We start from the raw sequence: 20,143 nt of genomic DNA, 5'->3' as shown, positions 1-20,143 counted from the left end.
TAACCCACAGACAGCTCCAGGTTTCCCATCAGGAAAGTTTACCTCGAGATGGGACAAATGTGCTGCAACAACCTTGGTGCTATCGTCATAATATTAACCAAATTTGACACTTTGTTTTCCTTTTGCGCCTCTCGTCGTTGTTGGTTTTCCAAACCATAACTCATTTTGCATTATGCTGGATGAAGACAAACTGAAGGAATGAAACAATTATATTATATTTACTCTCCTTTTCAACTGTGGAGGTTAAAACACCAAATCTGTGTATGTAATTGTTGAAAGAACGTTTATTTGGGCACAACTTTTGGTATTGTTGTTTTTAGAAGGAATGATGACAGATTAAATAACTTTGGCAGATCTCAGGTTAACGTCAAACATGCAAACTTGACTTAATTGGTTTGTAAAGATATGTGAGAGAAAAGATAGATGATCCTCCTTTCCCCCTCTCCATCTTTCTTTCTCTCTCTCCTTGTGCTCACGCGGTCCTGTTTTACGTGAAATGACCTCATACCAGCCATGGGAACATGTGTAGGCGGAGCCAGGGGGTCTATGATTCTATACTTGCACCAATAAAGTGTTTTATGGCTTCCATGTTTTTTCTTAATGCATGCGTGTCAACCATAGTTGTTAAAATAAAAGTTGCTTTTTTTTCTTCTGCTTCTGCAAATACCAAACCTATTCGTTATAAATACACCTGCAAAGCCTGAGCCATAAAGATATCAACAGGAGTTTGAATGCAGAATGAGTGGGAAAAACCAATGTTTTTGAAGAATTGTCTTTAAGATATGGTGGGAAAACACAAGGATAAAAAACACTTTGGGACTGACTGTGGAATTTGATGCTCGAAAGGGCCAGAATTGGCCCCCAGGCCTTGAGTTTGACACAAGTATTCTAAAACATGTTAATTAAGTTTCATTTAGTTTAGTTTTAGTTTTATTTCAAGCACACAATGAAAAAGTGTACAGTATATACAACATAATACAATAATCCACAGTAAACAGAAAAATTCCCCGCTAACCGAAAAGAAGTGGGATGAAGTTTAACACTTACTAATTCCCGCCCCCTCTTCCAAAGTCTTAATGCAATAGCTTACTTCCTTTGGTTTGATCTATTTTCTTACATAACAAGCACATACAGTATATCTTCATACATTCAAACAATATGTTGACAACAAAAATTAAAGCTAAACCAACTCATTTTCCTTCATTTTTATAACGTTGAAAAATAATTTCTTTAAATCTTTTCCTAAATTGTTTAATATTTGGACATTCCTTGAGCTGCTCATTGAAGCTGTTTCACAGTTTCACCCCTTGTACAGAAACACAAAAACCTTTCTTCCTACTATGTATCAATGGTATTATGAAATGTAGTTTTCCTCACAACATATACCCTCCTTCCCTCTGAGTAAATAACTTTTCTACATTTTCAGGTAGATTATTGCACTTTGCCCTATATGGAGTTTATACAGTCTGTAAATCCACCAAATCTTGAAATTTTAATAATTTGGACCCTACAAAAAATGTATTTGTATGTTGAGTGGCTGAACTGTTGTTGACTAGTGAACCATAGAGCATACCGTATGTATACTTATGATACTTATGATTTAAAACTTGTCTTGCTCTCCTAATTATTGATATACTTCTTGAAACCTTGCTCCTAACGACTAATGTGAGATTTCCAGTTCACTTTATGATCAATTATGACCCCTAAAAAATGTATTTCATTCACTTTTTCAATAGTCTCTTCATCCAGCTTAATTTCAATTTGCAAATACTTTCGACCTTTACCAAACATAATTCATTGTGTTTCCTTTAAGTTTAGTGAATGGTGTACTTTGATGGCCATTGATCACTAACCCTAAATAGAGAGCGCTGCGTTAGGTGCACACATAAGTAGATTACACGCGGTGTTTGTCGTGCGTATGTGTGGTTCATTTTACAAAGACTACCTTGTAGATGACAACAGGTGCAAATGATGAGAACCGCCCTGTTGAAAGGAGGTTTTTTTGCTCATGTGACCGAAATGTTGGAGGTGTGAGTGGAAGCTGAGAATAGAAATATTATATTAATCTAGGGAACTGTACATTTACTCCAAAGGGAAAATATTCCAATAACTACATTAGCTTATTAAAATGAATGCTATGCTTTCAATTACCTAGTCTGCTGATTTCTATCTACTAAAGTCAGATTTACTTGTAAAGCTACAAAACCAGTGTGTCGTACGTTTACAATTACATATGTACGTATTATATCATACACAGCCCTAGTAATTGATACACTTGCTTTCACTGCTGTCTTTTATTACTTTCCGTGGGACGAATAATAAAACCTAATTGCACTTTTTAAAAAGTCTTTGCCTGCCAGTTTTTGCTGACGCAGATTCCTGATCTCATGCGGTATCATTCCCAGGAGTTTTGTGTTAACAGTTTACAGGAGCACAGATGTCCCATCCTGCCTTGCAAAGGGTCAACACAGCAGGGAATCACTGAATCTGAAGCACACTTGTATGCCTGAGACTGTAAAAAAAAAAAAAAAAATCAAGAACCTGTTGTGAATTATAATCACAGGCACATTTTTTTATTTGAAATAAATGAAATTCATTATTTTAAATTCAATATTCAAATCCAGAAAATTAACGAGATAAAAAGCAATGAGAAAATTATTATTTACACTTCATTAGTAAGAAAATACAGCAAAAGTTTAGAAATGTATTAACAAATTATTACCTCATATTGTAAAACGATCCATCCATCCATCCATTTTCAGGAACGCTTTATCCTATTTCAGGGTCTGTTGGTGTCTATCTACGGCTCACGCTGGCACTAGACGGGGGTACACCCTGGACAAGACGCCAGTCCATCGCAGGGCATTGTAAAAAGATACAATTGATCACAAACAAAAATATTGACTATATGACTTGAAATACACCATTACCTACATGTTTTTTTTTTTTGATTATGAGACAGTTTCAGCTTATTTTTCAATTTCACAGGTGGGTAAATGCGTAGCAAGTGTTTGGAAGAGATATGTTACAAAATCTCATACTGTTTTGACTTTTGAAGCATTGAAAAAAAAATACTAGTAAAATGATCTTAATTAATTTCTATTATGCGTTGTTGGCATAATTTTTAGACATTTATTTTGTCAGTAATTACATCAAGTTAGGGAAAGCCAATATAATGTAAATATAATGGAAATTGGTATACACAGAAACTGAATTTCAGTAAATGACATGGCATGACATTATTATGATTGTCATTATCTTGGAAGTTCATTAATACTGTAAATGTTTTTGGTAACACTTTACTTGAAGTTTTATTCATAAAGGCTGACATTACACTGTCATTATTATGACATGAAACCTGTCTTTAGCATGAATAAGGAGTCATGAAGGCTAAGTATTGTTTGTTACCCTAACCAAGAGGTTGGCAACTGCCGGCCCGCTGGCCAATAATACCTAACCCATCCGATGACATTGATAAAAAAGATTATATATATATATATATTATTTTTTTTATTTTTTTATAACAAAAACATTGACAATTCCACAGATTTCAGAACATTTATTTAAACGTTGTGAACGGACAAAATATGATAAAATAATATAAAGCAGCATCTGCTTGACTTCAGACGCAAACTGGCGTTAGGTAGGAATTTAAAAAAAGGGAAAAGGAACTTACTACTTACTAAATTAAAGCAACAATGTGACTAATAAAACTTGAAAGACTACTCACTTAATGGGAAAACTGGCATCTCCCTTCAGTCACAATCTTTTGGATGTCTGGCGACATGGATGTCACTTTAATCCGCGAGCAGTTCTCCAGATTTTTGTGCGTAAAGGCTGGATACACTGTGTGATTCTTTCAATCCTTGTACTCAGCTCCAGCTCAAACTGTGCGACTCAATTGCGGAGTCCAAATGTGCGCAGCTCACGATTCATGTTCTCACACTGTGCGGACCCACACTCTGACACGATCTGACTGCTCACACTGTACGTCCATACACACGACACGTCAGGGTCTTGTTTCCGGAAATGCAGCGTACAGATTAGAAGAAGAAGAAGAACTCTGAAGCGTCGCCATTAAAACAGAAGAAGAAGAAACCAGAAACTTCTCCTGACTCCATGTATACTACACGATGCACGACACATGATTTAGCAGAGTCGGCCTGATCCCAAAAATAGACGCACAAGTCAAAAATCTGCTCAGTGTATGCCTGCCTTAATGCAGTTCCTCACGTGCGTCTTGATGGCGTTCATAAAAGAAAAACTTGGTGCACGTGTATAGGTTGAGGGAAACATCGTCTGCACATAAAAGGCGAGTTTCTTAATCCACCTGTGCTCCTCTGAGCATGCCATCCAAAAATCCTCCACGGATTGTGCACTGAGCGTATCGCTGACCATGGAGCTTGTTTGAAAATCAATAAGCTCCAGCTGAAATGCAGCCTCATCCAATGTCCGACCCCTGCCCTAACCCTTCATTTCCCTAACTCCTAACCCTGAACCCTAACCCTACCTAACTCCACTAAATCCCTCCACCTAACCAACAAAATGCCAACATAGCTCCAAAGGTGTCATAATTTAGCCAACGACACTTAGTGACAGCCTTCATGATGAATTATCCATACCAATGACAAATAATGACAGCGTAATGTCATTACGCTGTCATTACGCTGCGTAATGTCAGCCTTATGTAGAAAACTTCTAGTAAAGTGTTACTATGTTTTCATTCCATAACAATGTGCTCACCCACTCCTGTACAACCATCCATGAGAATCACTGCTTTAGACCATAATGTGGAAGGTCAAAAAGGTTCAGTTTCAGCCATGCATTTAGGAGGATATTTTATTTTGAGATGAGTTGTTACAGGGTTTTAAATTATGTTCTGAGGTTTGCCCAGTGTTTGCCCTCCAGGTGACGCCTGACCTGTTCAAATACGGTGAGACATTCAGTAGATCCGTTTTCTCATCAGAGCTCCATCGACAAGCATCAGGTTCTATTCCCGACCCATTTTTTCCCAACATAAAACTCCCTCTGAGTTTATAAAGGACCTCCAGCAAAAACAATATTAGTTTCCAGGTAATCTTCGGGATGTTTTCTTGGACATCCATGATATATTTGATGTCGATGTTTTTCTTTTGTTCATCCATCGTCTTTAAAGGCTCATGGTCAGCTTTACCCACTTGAAGCAGTGTGTACCTAGAGAACATCTCATCCTGCTCAGACATGCAGCCGTTCATGTGTTATTTTTCTCTAAGTGGCTCAGCATAAAGACCCCTGACTGCTCACCACCTGATCTCCCGTCTCATCGAGAGACGGAAGCGAGTCCAACTGAGACGGTTTCTTATAAATGCACACAAAAATAACCCTCTGAAAGCAAAGTTACATTTGCAGCCACATAGTCTTATGATGCTTGGCATGAGAGGACGGTGTAACCAAAGGTTGCATGCGTGCTTTGATATGGCTCCCCTGTAACAAGGTCCAGATGTGTAAGAGGAGCGCGGCCCAATTTAACGTGTCATAAACCTGTTGGTACAGAGTGAAAAATGCACAGTGCAGGCAAGCAAAGCTACCTCAGCAATTTAAGGAACCTAATGTCTTAGTAATTTGTCCCAGTGTGGTCACTTCCTCAGTTAGAAGGTGCTTAGGTGTTAGGCTGCAGTTTAGTACTCAACTCTTTAGTTCACGTGTCAAACTCAAGGCCCGGGTCCAAAAATCAGAGAAAGTAAAAATGATGGGAAAAAAACGATTTGTAAATTACAAACTAATCGTACATATCTCAACAGCTCCAAATACAAACCTTTTCTTTAAATCCACAATATTTGCAGAACTCAGTTTTCCAGTTCTCATATCACATGACAGCAGTCATTTTTAATTTCAAATTGTTGAAAGAATTCTTTATTTTTCCAAAATCTGGTGAGTTTTCTTTAAATTATTCCAGGAAATCTCCCCAAATTCCCCAAATCAGTAAAATTTAAGTGAAGATCCTGCAGGGACTGATATACTCACATACTTTATCATTTATATATCATTTATACGTGAAAGTGCAAACTAGGGCACATTCATGTTGAATTTGCTCTTTTAACCACAAAAAAATCTGTGGCCCATTTACGCTCAAACTCGTCCGTATTTGGCCCGTGAACTGAAATGAACTATATAAAACAAAAACTTAATATCTTTTGAAATGTAATCTGCTTAATTTGCAGATAACCTCTGTAAAACATGTACGGCTTTCTATTGAGCCACACATTTGCCTAGCCTAGACTTTCCTGGTCCTTGAATACCCAGAAGAAACCCACGCAAGCAAAGGGAGAACATGCAAAGTCCACACAGCAAGGTTCTACACCCACCACCACAAGTGAAACCCAGACATTCTTGCTAGCAGCTAAAGTAGCCTCTACACCGGTGGCTCTTAAGGCTCAAACATACTCAGGTGGACACCGGCAAAACGGAGTCCGTGTGGAGTCCGCCAGGCCAATAAGCCAAATCAGCATTATCAGTACGCATGCGCGATTCCCGGGTCAATATATCCGGGTCAGAGTTCACGACTGCCCAGCGTGTCAACAAAGCCCCTGTCTAGCGGAACAACCGGCTACTTATACAGACTTTTAGGCATTTACTTTGCTTAAGGTCGTTTTAAGGCAATATGCCAGGGTCCCATTGTTCAGTGCGTGGCTGTTCCAACGGTACACGTGGGCTTAATACATGGATGAAAGAGTTTTTCCCCGTTCACGAGTACAATAAAGGAACCTCACGATGTATATGCGACCCGCCATACGTACTCATCCCATTTCCTACTGAAAGAAAAGATCCAGAACGTCGTGCCGAATGGATTAAATCAGTAAGTTTGACATATACTGTACTACATTAAAGCTAACTAGTAAACTAGTATATAAATATTATATTGTGGTGTACATGTTAGAGAGGTGTCTCTCACCCAGCAGGTTTCGGGGGTTTGTTGGCGTCCTTTTCTTTCTCGCCACAATATGCCCGATCCCCCCAGGATCAACTGTCAACATCGATCTCGAGCAGACATTTATAATCAAGGTTGACAGCCTCTCGTTCCTGCTGTTTTGTCAAAACTATAGGCGCTTTTTGAAATGACAATGCCCAAGCAAGGGCCACCAGTTCGTTCTTCCTCTTCCCAGTAACAATGTGTCCACGTCTCTTACAATATTCTTTTAAAACATCCACTTTACAACGCTCAAAATATTCAATATCTTTGTCAGACTCGGCCATGTTTACGTTTTATGATACGAGCTAGGCGGGAGCTGGGTAGTCCTGACCTTTGACCTGGACCAGCATGCTTTGCGCGCAGCGAGATGCCGAATCCGCTTATTAAATGCATAGTTCAGTTTTTCCGACCGCGCGGACTTCTCCGCATAGTTGGTTTCACACAAAACACTGCTCTGCATTGTATCGTACCACATTAATGTAACACCGACCTGCATTTCACCCGCCTGGTGAAACAGAGCAGGAGAGACTGGCAGACGAGCAACGACAGTAGCGACACCTTTAAAACACGTCCCAGGAGTACAAGGACTACAAAGAAGCACTAAGAATCATGGGACATGTAGGATTTTAACGGAAACTACTATGCGGTGGTGCGCCCATGTATGTAAGCTCTGAGGAGAGCGGACAGTCGACGCTGTGTCTTTATTGCGTGGGGTCCACCTGAGTATGTTTGAGCCTTCAGCCCTCGTGTTTTCGAAATTGCATAATAACGTACTACACACTCAATGAGTACTGTATATACTCTCTATCTACTATATACTATTAGTATGATTAGGATGATGACCATTCCCACTGAAGTGTACTTCCAAGTTTCCCAAGATGCATTTCGAAACCTACAACGACAAAAACCTGAAGCACACTGAGGCTAAATATCTCCTAATTCTCCGCTTTTGAAAGTTATGAAATCATTTAAGCAAGAAAGTGACCAAGTGGAATATCAACATGTGGTCATTTGATCCATAAAACTTATGGAAACACATTTCATGCTGACATTTCTGAGATTTTCAGAAATTGTTACTGACTAAACTTCTGTTTGACTTCAAAACAAGAGCCCTAATTACAAAAGCGTTAAAAACTAATAAAAGAGCTTTTGTTTTGAAAAAGGGGATGTTTGTCTTTTAGCTTGAAGCCGGTCCCAGGACGATTTCACATTCCGGTTGCAATGCATCATGGGGTGGTTGAGTATGACTAGTGTGCCAACCATGTACACTTCAAAAATGTCCCGATATAATATACATCAGGGTATTTCTTTTATATTCAATCTTTTCATACTATCTAATATTAAAGCAGTACATACTAATTTTGACGTCAGACTTAGTATGAGTAGTACGTTGATATGCAATTTTGAACACAGCCTATGTCTTAATTTAACACACAGTGTAAAACTTCTGATTGAATATTTTTACCTGAAGTCCATCCCCCTAAAACGTTGCTACTGGTTATTTTGGTCAACTTATTATTTTTTAATTAAAATATCACTATTTTTACCTGTCTTTTAATCACCCTGCTTTGTTTGCTTTTAGTTTTATTCTGTTTAAATGGAAACCAAAACTAGAAGAACTGAAATAAAGGAAAACCAGGGTCTTTTGTGTTCTGCCAGATATTTGTATCCCACTAAAAAAGAAAGAAAAGTCCACGTCCCACATTAGTCTGATCCAACCAACACTTTTTTTTCGCACAAACAGCATTTTAGAAAGAAACCTGGAAAAGTATCAACAATAATTATTAGTAGAAAACATTAACAGTGGATTTGAGTACTTTAAACTCAAGCCGTTTTGGTACCAATGGAGACTTTGACTCAACTGAAGCATGAGGAACATTTGAGTCCAATGGCTTCACCTCTAGGTGGAGCTAAGGAGCACAGCCTGAAGAGTGACCAAACCTTACTGTAATATAAGATGAAAGGTTGGACGTAGAGCATCTCCATGCCAAGCCATTACTGTACATAACCTGGTGTTAACACTGGGCACAAAGGGCCTTTACACATAAAGCCTGGAGTCTACACAGGGATTCTTTGTGTCACTGTGGAAATTTCCACTGCCAGACGTGGAGTGAGGGAAAGTCTTATGGCAGGTACACTGAGTGGGGGAGTAACTGTGGATTTATTTTTTTTTTGACTGAGTCTAAATGGATTACAGCTGTTCTACAGATACCGTACTGAAGCGCCTTCATCACGCTCTCCGTAGCTTTCTCCCTCTGCTGAGATCTGCTTGTCATATGTCTACACTGCCTCAGCGGCAAAACAAGCAGAGCTTTTATGTGTTTGGTACTAATATAAACACAAATCACCCACAAACATCCGCTAAAATCCTTAAGAACAGACATCCGTACAGTGTGTTGCTGAAATTCCTGAAAGGCTTTCACAGATTTCATGCTGAAAGGTTGTGATTTTTGGTCCTAAGCGCTTTATTTCTGAATGCTGCCACATTGTGAACATTATCCATATTAACTAAGGCTTTGTTTGGACGGGCCTCAAAATACTATACGTCTGCTGAGTGAGAGGAAAAATGTCTCTTTCCATGAAAATCCAGGTTCCAAGGTTCAAGGCAGGTGAGTCACTGAATCCAACTCACAAATACATGAACTTTACAGCATACAAAAGTGATTTTCTTACTCTATCTCAGCACTGTAGTTTCCCACAGATGAAAAATGTGGAAAAACAAGCGTTAGATTGAGTACATCTTTTCTAGTAATGCTTCCTTAAGCATTTTGCCACTATGGACTGGTTTTTAGGTACAAAAAAGTCTGCAACCAGTCTAATGCCAGGGCAGGAAAGGGCTATTAAGCATGTTCCTGTTTGAATATTAAGGCCTGAGCAGAAAAGACAAACTAGAACCTTAAAAAACCTACCGTATCCTGGTATTTACTGCCTTAGGGGATGGAGACCTTTGCTCCAAATTGAGGAAATCTCATTTTGTTTGTGGGTCAATAATGTGATGGACTGGCTGCCTGTGCAACACTGCGATCATCTACTGCTCATGCAACCCTGGACAGAAAAAGACTACAGTGAGACATGGGAACAGATCAGTGACTAAATGTGTAAAAGATAATACATGAACTATTCTGAGGAAAGTAAGAACTAAAAAGAGCACTCGGAGAGCGCAAACCTCCTCCAAGCGTGAATGATCCTCTTTGCCAGATATTGATAGAACATGGTACCATGATCATTCACACTTTAAAGGATTAGAATAAATGTCTATCCCTTTGAATAATGGTAAAATAGGTCCAAATGTATGGCATTTAGACCAATTGACATCCCATTAAAAAAAAAAAAAAATCCGAATGAAATGCGCAATCCAGAAGGCGTAATTAAGGAATGAACCCAATCTTCATAAAGATTGGTCAGTTACAAAATAAGACAAGATGATTTCTTTGAATTTTTGCCAATAATGAGAGATGGGGTTTTTTCCATTTTTGAAACTGAGAATCTATATTGATTCAGATCCCCTCCAAAATTTGATGAAATTTTCCATTTCCAATTTTGTCAAAATCCATTATATACTTTGACATAATCCTGCTAACAGACAAACAAACATTTAAACGTCAGTGAAAAGATTACCTCCTTGGTGGCGGTAACAAGATTTTCACGAGAAAGGCAAAAACATATTTTCTTTGTTTTTTTTCTATACAATTGTGTAATCAGACCATTGTGAATCCTTTGACGCTTCCATTGCTTTTGATGTGGAATCGGAATCCTTTATTGCAATTATACCAAAAAAGTACAACAACATTGGGTGCAATCCCTTTCTGTGCAAGATAAACTATAAATATAGATTATCAAACAAGATATCTGTAGGACCTAATGATGTATATATATTATATAAATAGAGTAAATTATAGGTATAAAATGGATGATGGCTGCATGGTTCATCGAGTGTATTTTACTCAAGCACACCTCTACCAACGGTTTCATACCCTAGCGATGCATAGTTCTATTCAAACTAGCCATATAATCAATCCAATACAGTATGATTGCCTGATCCCTTTAATGTCCCTCTGCTGCAGCACACTTGAATCACATGAATGTGTGAAGAGGCTGCAGAAAGCCTCTCCTGCCACTTCGAGGTGTGACAGACTAAAGAGGATAGATGTTGTTTCCATGTGTTTTAGAAATACTTAATGGCACACTGTGTAACTTTTGGCCACTAGGGGCGCTAAACCAGAAACTTCCACGCAACCGCCCCTAGTGGCCACAAGCTCCGCAGCACTGTCACAAAAATCAACAAACAGTCAGTCGGGCCAGCCTCCCTTGTCTTTTGATTGTGTCTGCAGACAGTAGTTGACCTGTAACTTTGGGATATGGATTGGCTATAAGGGCTGGGCTCGCACCACGGCTTCAGTCTATGGGCTGGAGCAGCAGCCACCCTCCTCTTCCCACCTCTTGATTCCCAGCGCTTGGCCTTCCTCGCCACATTGGTGGCACTCCCCCCCTACTTCCCAGCCTCGCCGCAGTCGTCGGCCCGTTTCGCCGAGGGTTGGGGTGGCGGCCAGGGTCGGAGCGGACGGGTGACCCCGCGCACGCTGGGTCGCCCATCCTTTCCGAAACCAGGCAAAGGGGGCCGACAACGATGGCGAGGCCAGGGAGTAGGGGGGAAGCGCTAATGACACGGCAAGGCGAGCCGAGCAACAGGGAGAAGAGTGTGGCGGTGGCGGCTGCTCCTCCAGCCCATAGACTGTAGCCGTGGTTCGAGCCCAGCCCTGAGAGCCAATCCTTATCCTGAAGTTACGGATCTGACTTGCCGACTTCCCTTACTAACGAATACACGTTCAACTGAACTATTGCGGCGATTAGTGCACCATTAACCCAACAAGAAACTACTATATTGTGCTCTTTTGGGTGTAAACAGAGGCTAAACTCGTTCCAGCTGCCCACAGCAATGGCACCGGGTTGGGAAATGCCAGTATGTTGTTACGTCACGTGGGAACTATTTATCCGAGCCTGTGGTCACGTGACTGCCGTAAAGTGAAACATTCTCCAGGCATTCTCCAAGTCACATGACCGGGTGAAAGACGGTCCGTCTCCTCCAAACTTATTTAATCGGTATTTCAAGAGGGAAGCTTAGCTCGGAGCATTGATACTGTCAAGCACTGCATATTGGCCTGAGGAATCATTTAAAATAACTCATGTGGGTCAACTCTGTAGGTCAAAAAGCCCACGGTGTGCCTTTAAAACCTGCAGAAGTGCAGCCATCCAGTGCCAAGTTTTGAAATTTCTAAACTATCTAATGTCAGCCACGGCAGCCGAAGCCAAATGCAGTTCAGCAATTTATTAATAGAGATACACAACAGCCCTAAAGACTCATTCTTAAACTCAATAATTTGTGTCTTAATCCCAAAGTATATCTCCATTAGTTGTCAGTTCATAGAAACATATACCATTCAGACACACACCTCTGCTTTCTAGGTTTTTTCTAGATTTGTTAACCTCCAAGGCATGACTTGGAACGAGTCCGAGCTGTTGATTAGGACGTCCTGGCAAATACTTGGCTCTATAAATCCACACACCCTGCGGCATTTTTTTTTTTTTTTTTTGCAGGCAGCTTTTTGGGGTTAACCATGTGTTTTCAGTTAGTACACGACATGCATGTGCCAGAATGTTTATGCAGTGCAGCCATTTAGATGTAGAAAGTACTGAAAATATAACAGCACGAACTAATGGGTGCAGTGGGCTGTAAGACAAGAGGAAGGAGAAGGAAATAGTTTGGATTTTAAAGACACAATTTGGTTTTTTTTTTGCTTAAAGGTTTTTAAACTGTGATGAAACAACTGTGAGGGCTGAATTGATATATGTGTCACATATTAGACATGCATATCTATCTCTATTAAGCCTAATGGATGGGTGTGGCCATACCAGCCTGTCATTGCCCGATTTCATTGATCCCAGAAGCTAAGCAGGTCTGGCTAGTAGTTGGATGGGAGACCACTTACAATTCCAGGTGCCACAGTGGGGAACAGTCGCTCCAGTGGTATCTGTCATTGTGTCCTTGGGCAAGACACTTCACCCACATTGCCTAGTATGAATGTAGTGTGTGAGTGAGTGTTGGTGGTGGTCAGAGGGGCCGATGGCGCACTATGGCAGCCTCGCTTCCGTCAGTAGCTGTGGCAACAATAGTAGTTTACCACCACTAAGTGTGGAGTGAAAGAATAATGCCTTGATTCTGTAAAGCGCTTTGAGTGTCTATGATAAATCGCTATAAAAAATCCGGTGCATTATTATTATTAATAAACTGAAGATAATAAGCAGAGGAACTGTTAACACAAAGATCATCAACAACAGATTTCCAAGTTCATGCTTGCACAACCAGGAAGAAGTTAACATTCAAAAGTGCAAGTAATGAATGGATTCTGTTTGAACCTGAGAAAATAACGATTTTATTTTCTATTTAGGTGCATTATAAAAACCCAACAGTTATCAGAGGGCTGGCTCTGAATGAATGAACGCATTTTGTGTTTTTTGCCCATGCTTATGTTTTGTTTTTCCTCTGTTGGTTTTGTAGTAATTTGCCTTGTTTAAGTTTAGCATTAAGTTATAGTGAAGAAAATCTAATGGGTTTCTTTCAGTTGGCTTTTGTACTTCTGTAAGGACTTTGTTCAGTTCTTGCATGCCTATTCTCTTCAGTTTTCATACAGTCTCTAGCTGCGTTTCCATTGCAGATTTTTGCTAAATAAAAGCGATATTTCTAAATGTCGACAAAGTATAATTGCGCTTTGAATGTGTTTCCATTAAAAGTTGTTTTGGGCAGGAGCCTCGTAACTGCGGGGAAATCTCATCCCTCGAGACTTCGCTGCAGTAAGATGGGTGCTCCAAACCTCCTTATAACACTCAATATAATGCTATGAAATGTCCCGGTCTAGTCTTCTGTCTACATGTACCGCGTCATGTTTTCTCGGAGGGAAGTGGTCATGTGACCATGTATCTCACGTCATGTAACCATGTACGTCACGTTCTGCGAATTGTTTTTTCCCAATTCAGGTGTTTCCATGACCTGTTTTTATTGCGCTATTTAGATTTTGCGCATTTCCAAGGGTAATTGAAATGCAGCTTCTGTGTCTGTGTGTGGTTCATAGTCCCTTCTTGCGTGTTGCACCCTGTCTATAGCCCTATTCGCACGGGATTAGTTTTACCTAGGGACCACATGCGATTTGTAATAATTGCGGAGAATGTCTGTGATGTTAATCCCGTGCGAATTGGCCATGTCAGTAATTTGTAAAGTAAGATTCCCTTGCAAATGACCTACTATATTTTGCTGAACTCCGAGGTCCTGTGATAATACTAATCCAATGCGACTTGGCCTCTGTGATTTGGACAGAAATGAGCAGGATCTGATGCGTGATTGCGCATTGTTTTGTTTCTAAGACGCATGTTTATTTTTTATTAATTTTAAGGCTTCTTCTCGCGTCTAGTGCCTACTTTTCTTCCTAGTGCCCGCCATGTTGAAAACATTGCGAGAGAATGTTACGCAATACCCAGCGCATCATATCTGGGAGATTTCAGCAAAATCTCAGGCTTTTGTTATCCCGTGTGCATGTGCGACATAAAAAGCAGATGTTGGGGCGTCATTTATTTATTACATGGGGTCCCCAGATAATACTTATCCCATGCAAATGGGGCTTATGGGTAGGATTGTCTCCCTCCTTCTGGTCTCTCACAGGTGAAGCCCATCTTCCTGATGACACTCACGACTTAAGAAGTGCTTGCTAATGCATTGCATTGTCTTGAATTATTAACCCCTCGTGTGCCAATCTGCATTTCACCTTTTCTTCTCTCTAATGGTTGGGTTTTGTGTTTGTTTTTAGTGAGAACATCGGTGGTATGAACTCTGCTCCTTGAAAAAAAGACAAACCAAGAGCTGCTTCTTTGTTATGTTCAGATAAATCCTCGCAATAAACTGAAAACAACTTGCTGACCCACAAGTTATGAACATTTGATCCTGTGTCTCATATAAACGGCACTTTGGAATAAAACCTGTGGGTAAAATTTACTACTGTTAATTTAATAGTTGTGAACTGAGCCTAAAACTTTGAGGTTGGTTGTTAAAAACACTGGAATGAAGTTCAACAAACTGCAAGGCGTAAACACAAGGACTACTTTTTTGTAGTCATGGATCTGGGAGCCGGTTGGTGCTTTGCTGAGTTCTCATTGCAAATGTGAGGAACTATTAGACAACTATTAGACAAGCCATGTATGTATATTCCTAAATTTTATATTCAAAAATGGATTAAGTAAAAAAAACAGCCTGACTTGAACCAGAACCTGCAGAGCCTGGCTGCTTGTTTACATGATGTGGTGTTTGTCCCTAAAGCAGCGTGTGGTGACGTCTAACATGGACCATCAGGTGGAGCCCCAATGTGTGGCTCATAGTACATATAAGGACAACATTGGCCGGCATAACTGAGACTCTCTGGGCCTTCATCTGGGCCTCAGAGATTATGTTTGGACAGATGTGTGGGTCCAAAGCTAAAAGGCCAGAACAACCCCCCACCAGCCCGTTACCTCACTGGTGGCCTTAGTCCACCACTTACTGCGAGGAGTAGAGCTGAGCAACCATTGGCTATTCAGCCTCTTCATGGAAGAGGTGACACAAATGGTCGTAGCTCGTCCTTAAAAGGTTGTCAAGATGTTTTTTGTCCCTATCCCAGAGAAATCCTTACCAACAACGTTCTGTATTGTGACAGTAGTAGGATAGAATACGCCTCTATTGATCACCTCAGGGGAAATTCACTTTTACAGCAACACAATGAAAAGAGCAGACAGTAAGAAACACAAATAAATACCAACATAAGATAATAATGCAAAATGTAAAAACTGTAGGATGGACATAAAGGAGAAAAAAAAGCAAAAGAAAACAAACAAAAACACACAACAATGCGCAAATTACAATTGAAGGAATTTGGTTGGGGGGGTCAGTGTGGTGACAGTTTATTGGTTTACTGGTTGGCTACTTGGTTTATTATAACAAAAGCATTTCAGGGAGTTTAAACCACCACCAAGCACCAAATATCCTCTTCACCAGAAATTGGCAGTTATCTGGATCAGTGATCCTGATCATTGTACCATGATCATTCACACTTTAAGGGCTTGTAAGAAGTTAGTAATGATACAGTACGGCTAAGTGTATGAGCATGGGCATGGCACTCCTATTTATTTTTAGAAAAAACATGATGAATTCGATCCAGATGAAAATCAATGGGATAACTGACAAACCAACCCGGCATAGCTGAGTCAAATTTCATAAAGATCGATTAGTTATGTTCCGCCAATGATGAGACATAGAGATTTTATGTTTTGAAACTGATCAGGAATCTGTAAATTTATCCAGATCCCCTCCAAAATGCAATGGACTCTTTGATGGTGTAACATCTATCTTTTTTGACATGATTTAAAAAAATAGTTTCGGGCTTTTAAAGTAATCCTGCTAACAGACAGACAAACAAACAAATAAATAAACATTGTTCAATAATAATATTACCTCTTGGTGGAGGTAATTACCCAATATCATTTTGTTTAACATGAGGCTTTTTGCTAATTCAATTTCATATGTAAAAGCACTGCATATTGCAGTGGTCCCCAATCACCTCTGTGGACCATTTGGTACCAAGCCGTACTGGAAGAATGAAGTAGAAATATTTATTATTATTTATTTATTGTATCTTCATTTGTGTATGCCTATTTTCCTGTCTGTGTGAGCACACTCCCTCCCAGCACTTGTGCACATACCACTCAGTTCCGCTGTAACTTCTTCCAGCATAAAAGTTATCCTTGGCACACAAAAGGTTAGGGTCCACTGCTTTATTGGATATAAAATTTCCTGTTTTGCTGCTGTCTTCTAGTGGCTTGCTGCCGTACATGTAATATTAGCCTTGTCGCTAATCCACCCACTTTTTTAAAACACATACATCTAGAAAAAAAAATTAAGCATTAAATTACACTGGATGCACCAAAAAAAGTGATTTAGAACGTAATGGAAGCTCTTTGTCATGAAGTTGCTTGATCATACGTTTCATTCTGCTTTTGGGTGATGGTAATGATGAGTGACAGAAATGTAATAGCCCAGTTCAGTTTTGAATCTTTGGTCGTCTGGTCAACACGTGTGTGGTTTTATAGGATTTTCCTTTTATTCAAGAGGCCAAATGTTTTCAAAGGTTTCTTGGCAGAAGTGAGGCACAGTGTCCTTCTATTTGTACAAAAGTCTAATAAAGAGGACACCAAATATGGACATCTCTTTTAAAGTGAAATCTTATGGTTATTTTTACTAGCTCCCTTATGAAGTTGCACAATAGGGGATTACTTGCTGCTTCCAAAGTAGCACGATAACTACTCACAAAACTCATGTAGATGCAATGCACGCTGCACACGTTTGTGACACAGATCTTTTTTTGGTTTGTTTTTCTTGCAGGCATTCAGGAAGGCACGGAGTGCACCAAGTGTAAAAATGACTGGGCTTTAAGGGCAGCTATTGCACTCCTCTATGTGTTATGTGCCCTGCTGACTATAGCCGTAGCTGTCCTCGGATTTAAAGGTAAGTCACTTATGGCATTTACTGCTATTTCTTATACATCTGCTTCTATTTATATGTGGGGATATAATGCATGCCCAGGCTTTACTATGCACCAGGTTACAGACAGTTAATAAATGGTTTAGTGCCTCCTTCAGCATTAAAGCCTGATGCCTTTTCTGCTCTTCTAGAATTGGACTACTACTTTCTGTAGTGGACCAATATCATTGAAATGGTAAACTTGCAAATTGCCTGCAGTGGGTGGGCAGAGATGTCCAGAAATAAAAAAGTAGTAGGCTTAAAAAAAAAAGTAGAAGGCTAAAACCCGCGGTGAGTTGCCACTGCTGCGCGCCAACGACGCGCAACACCTAGGGGTGTCAGGGGTGTCATTTTTGTGTGGTTTGCTTGTAGTTGGTTTTGGTAATATATTTAGTACTAATATTTCACATTAATATTCATATCTTACATATACCCTTACATTTGTGATTTTCGTAACCCAGTACCCTGGACGCAGGACTTTTAATTCATGATTCATGATTATATTGATCATGAATGATTAAAGAAAAAATTCATATTCAATTCCATAGTGAAGAATTAAAAACCGCTTCAAAATCTACTTTTTTCAAATTTGGTCTGAATTATTTTTACCAGCGACTCTTTTCTTTGTTGAATCTTTCTTAAAGATAATGTTTATTTAATTTAGTTAAATTCACTAATGTTGTGAATGTTAAGAATTTTTAAATTATTGGGGAAATGTTTAGAGAGAACGATTGTTTTCTTTCAGTTGCAGCCGCCAGATATTTGTTTTGACCAACAGAGGGCGCTGGTAATCCAGTGTTTGGTTGGAATGCAGCTATTCTGCACAGTGAAGATGAGATGCTATGCAGAGCGAATTGAAAAACATGACTTTTACACATTATCACGTAATATTACAGATATTCTTTCGGTGCGAAAGGGGTAAAGAATCATTTATGAATATGTTTAAGAGTAGAAGGAGAAAGAGAGTAGTAGGCGATTCTGCCTACCACCTACTCTTCTGGACATCCCTGGGTGGGTGATGCAAAAATAAGGTCTGGTTAAAGGTGTTTTTGGTGCAGAATTGGTTTGATATTGGCTCAAGTGGAGAATCAAAAGCTATGGAGACCTTAAAGCTACTTTAATGTCACACAGACACAAACCTACAGGGTTGCAAACATACAGATCCCTCTTGTTTTAATTTACTTCTCATTAACTTGGCTGAGAATATTACAACCTTGTTTTGGCTGAGTTTGCGTTCACACTTGACTTTTGGTAATGCACCAAACTGACAGGTCAACCGTGTCAATTGTTAGCATAGAGTGAACAAGCAAAACTAATCGTGTCCTGGAGCCTTTTTTACATGTGTGTTTCCTGAGCTGCTAAACATGTTAAAACCCGGTATTGAGTTTCTACAAATATCCTCACACATCTGCCCTCTCCTCACTGTTTTATTTCTGCATATGAGCCATTTTATGGGGTTTTTCATTTTCTACATTATTTACATTGTATTGCTGCTGTCTGTCGGTCAGCTATAAATCAGAGTAACAACCTGAGTCGATTGCAATCTCCCAGAAAGTCCGCTTTTTTGATCCGCTCCACACTTGGGTTTTGAGTTCACACATAACCAAACAAAGCACACTTTCCGAGAAAATGGAACCTAGAATAGGTCAAGCGGCCTAGGATTCACTGGTTTTAATGGACTCTTAGATTCAAAACACTATCAACAACTGATCAACTTTCATGTTTTGTCACTGTGTGCATCTGCGTGTAACCTGCAATATCAACTTGCAAAACTATGCTTTCACGATTGGTTTATTACATGTTTCACACCAAAACACACTTGGGATGATTGGAAGACGAGACTGCACAAGTTAAAAGTGGAAAACATAGTGTCTGCCACTAGTCCTGGGCTCTTATAGAGTATTGTCAAAAATAGAAAGTCTTCTATCTATGATCAGCTTTGTTATGGTTATGAAATATTGAGTAAATGTATCAAATGTTTCAGGGAGACCTCTGGATGATCCCTCACTAACATTGTTCTTTGGCTATTTCCACTGAACAGTAAGAACCAGTAATTAAATTACCACTGAACTGAATTTTTTGGAGCTCATCCACCAGTTTAGCAGCATATGTTTTCTCCTTTCCCAGTCTGAACAAGAGAAAAGACATTAATTGGAAACAGAAAGGTATTTCAGTTAACTCTGGCACCATCAGATTGGAATTGCTTTGTTAACGGCGCAGTATTTGCTTCGGAAACCTTTCAATGTTCATAACTTATGGATAAATTTTTTTTTTTTTTTTTTTTTTATTTATTCAGTTTATTTCCGACATGGTTACATTCACTTTTTTTTTTTTTTTTTCACACATTTTTTTTTTTTTTGTACATGCCGAAAAAGGAGACGAGAGAAGGAGTTTATGATTAATCAAACATCCAGAGGATTAATTATTGCTATATTGTCCTCTGTTATTGTAGTCTAGTTCCTTTAGTTTTCCTACTCTAGGAGTTGGGGTTAAGCCCATGTGATTTTCATGGTTCGGCTCTAATGTCTCCCAGGTGACTGTGCACTGCAGCCAGTATCCCAGCTTAACAACCCAGAGAAGATTTCATGACTTGGTAGCAA

The 20,143-nt window shown here is 39.6% G+C and overlaps 1 protein-coding gene across 1 annotated transcript in view; it reads left to right on the top strand.

The window, feature by feature from the left end:
* Positions 1-20,143, top strand: part of colec12 (collectin sub-family member 12) — a 38,065-nt gene that overhangs the window by 11,595 nt on the left and 6,327 nt on the right. Inside the window, exon 3 of the mRNA XM_028441387.1 lies at positions 17,406-17,528. Within this exon, the coding sequence (XP_028297188.1) occupies positions 17,406-17,528 (123 nt within the window). The remainder of the gene's footprint in view (positions 1-17,405; positions 17,529-20,143) is intronic.

The sequence above is a fragment of the Gouania willdenowi genome, unplaced genomic scaffold (genome assembly GCF_900634775.1).
Source record: "Gouania willdenowi unplaced genomic scaffold, fGouWil2.1 scaffold_228_arrow_ctg1, whole genome shotgun sequence".
In the NCBI taxonomy this organism is placed as follows: Eukaryota; Metazoa; Chordata; class Actinopteri; order Blenniiformes; family Gobiesocidae; genus Gouania; species Gouania willdenowi.
This window is presented reverse-complemented; position numbering and strand designations above follow the sequence as displayed.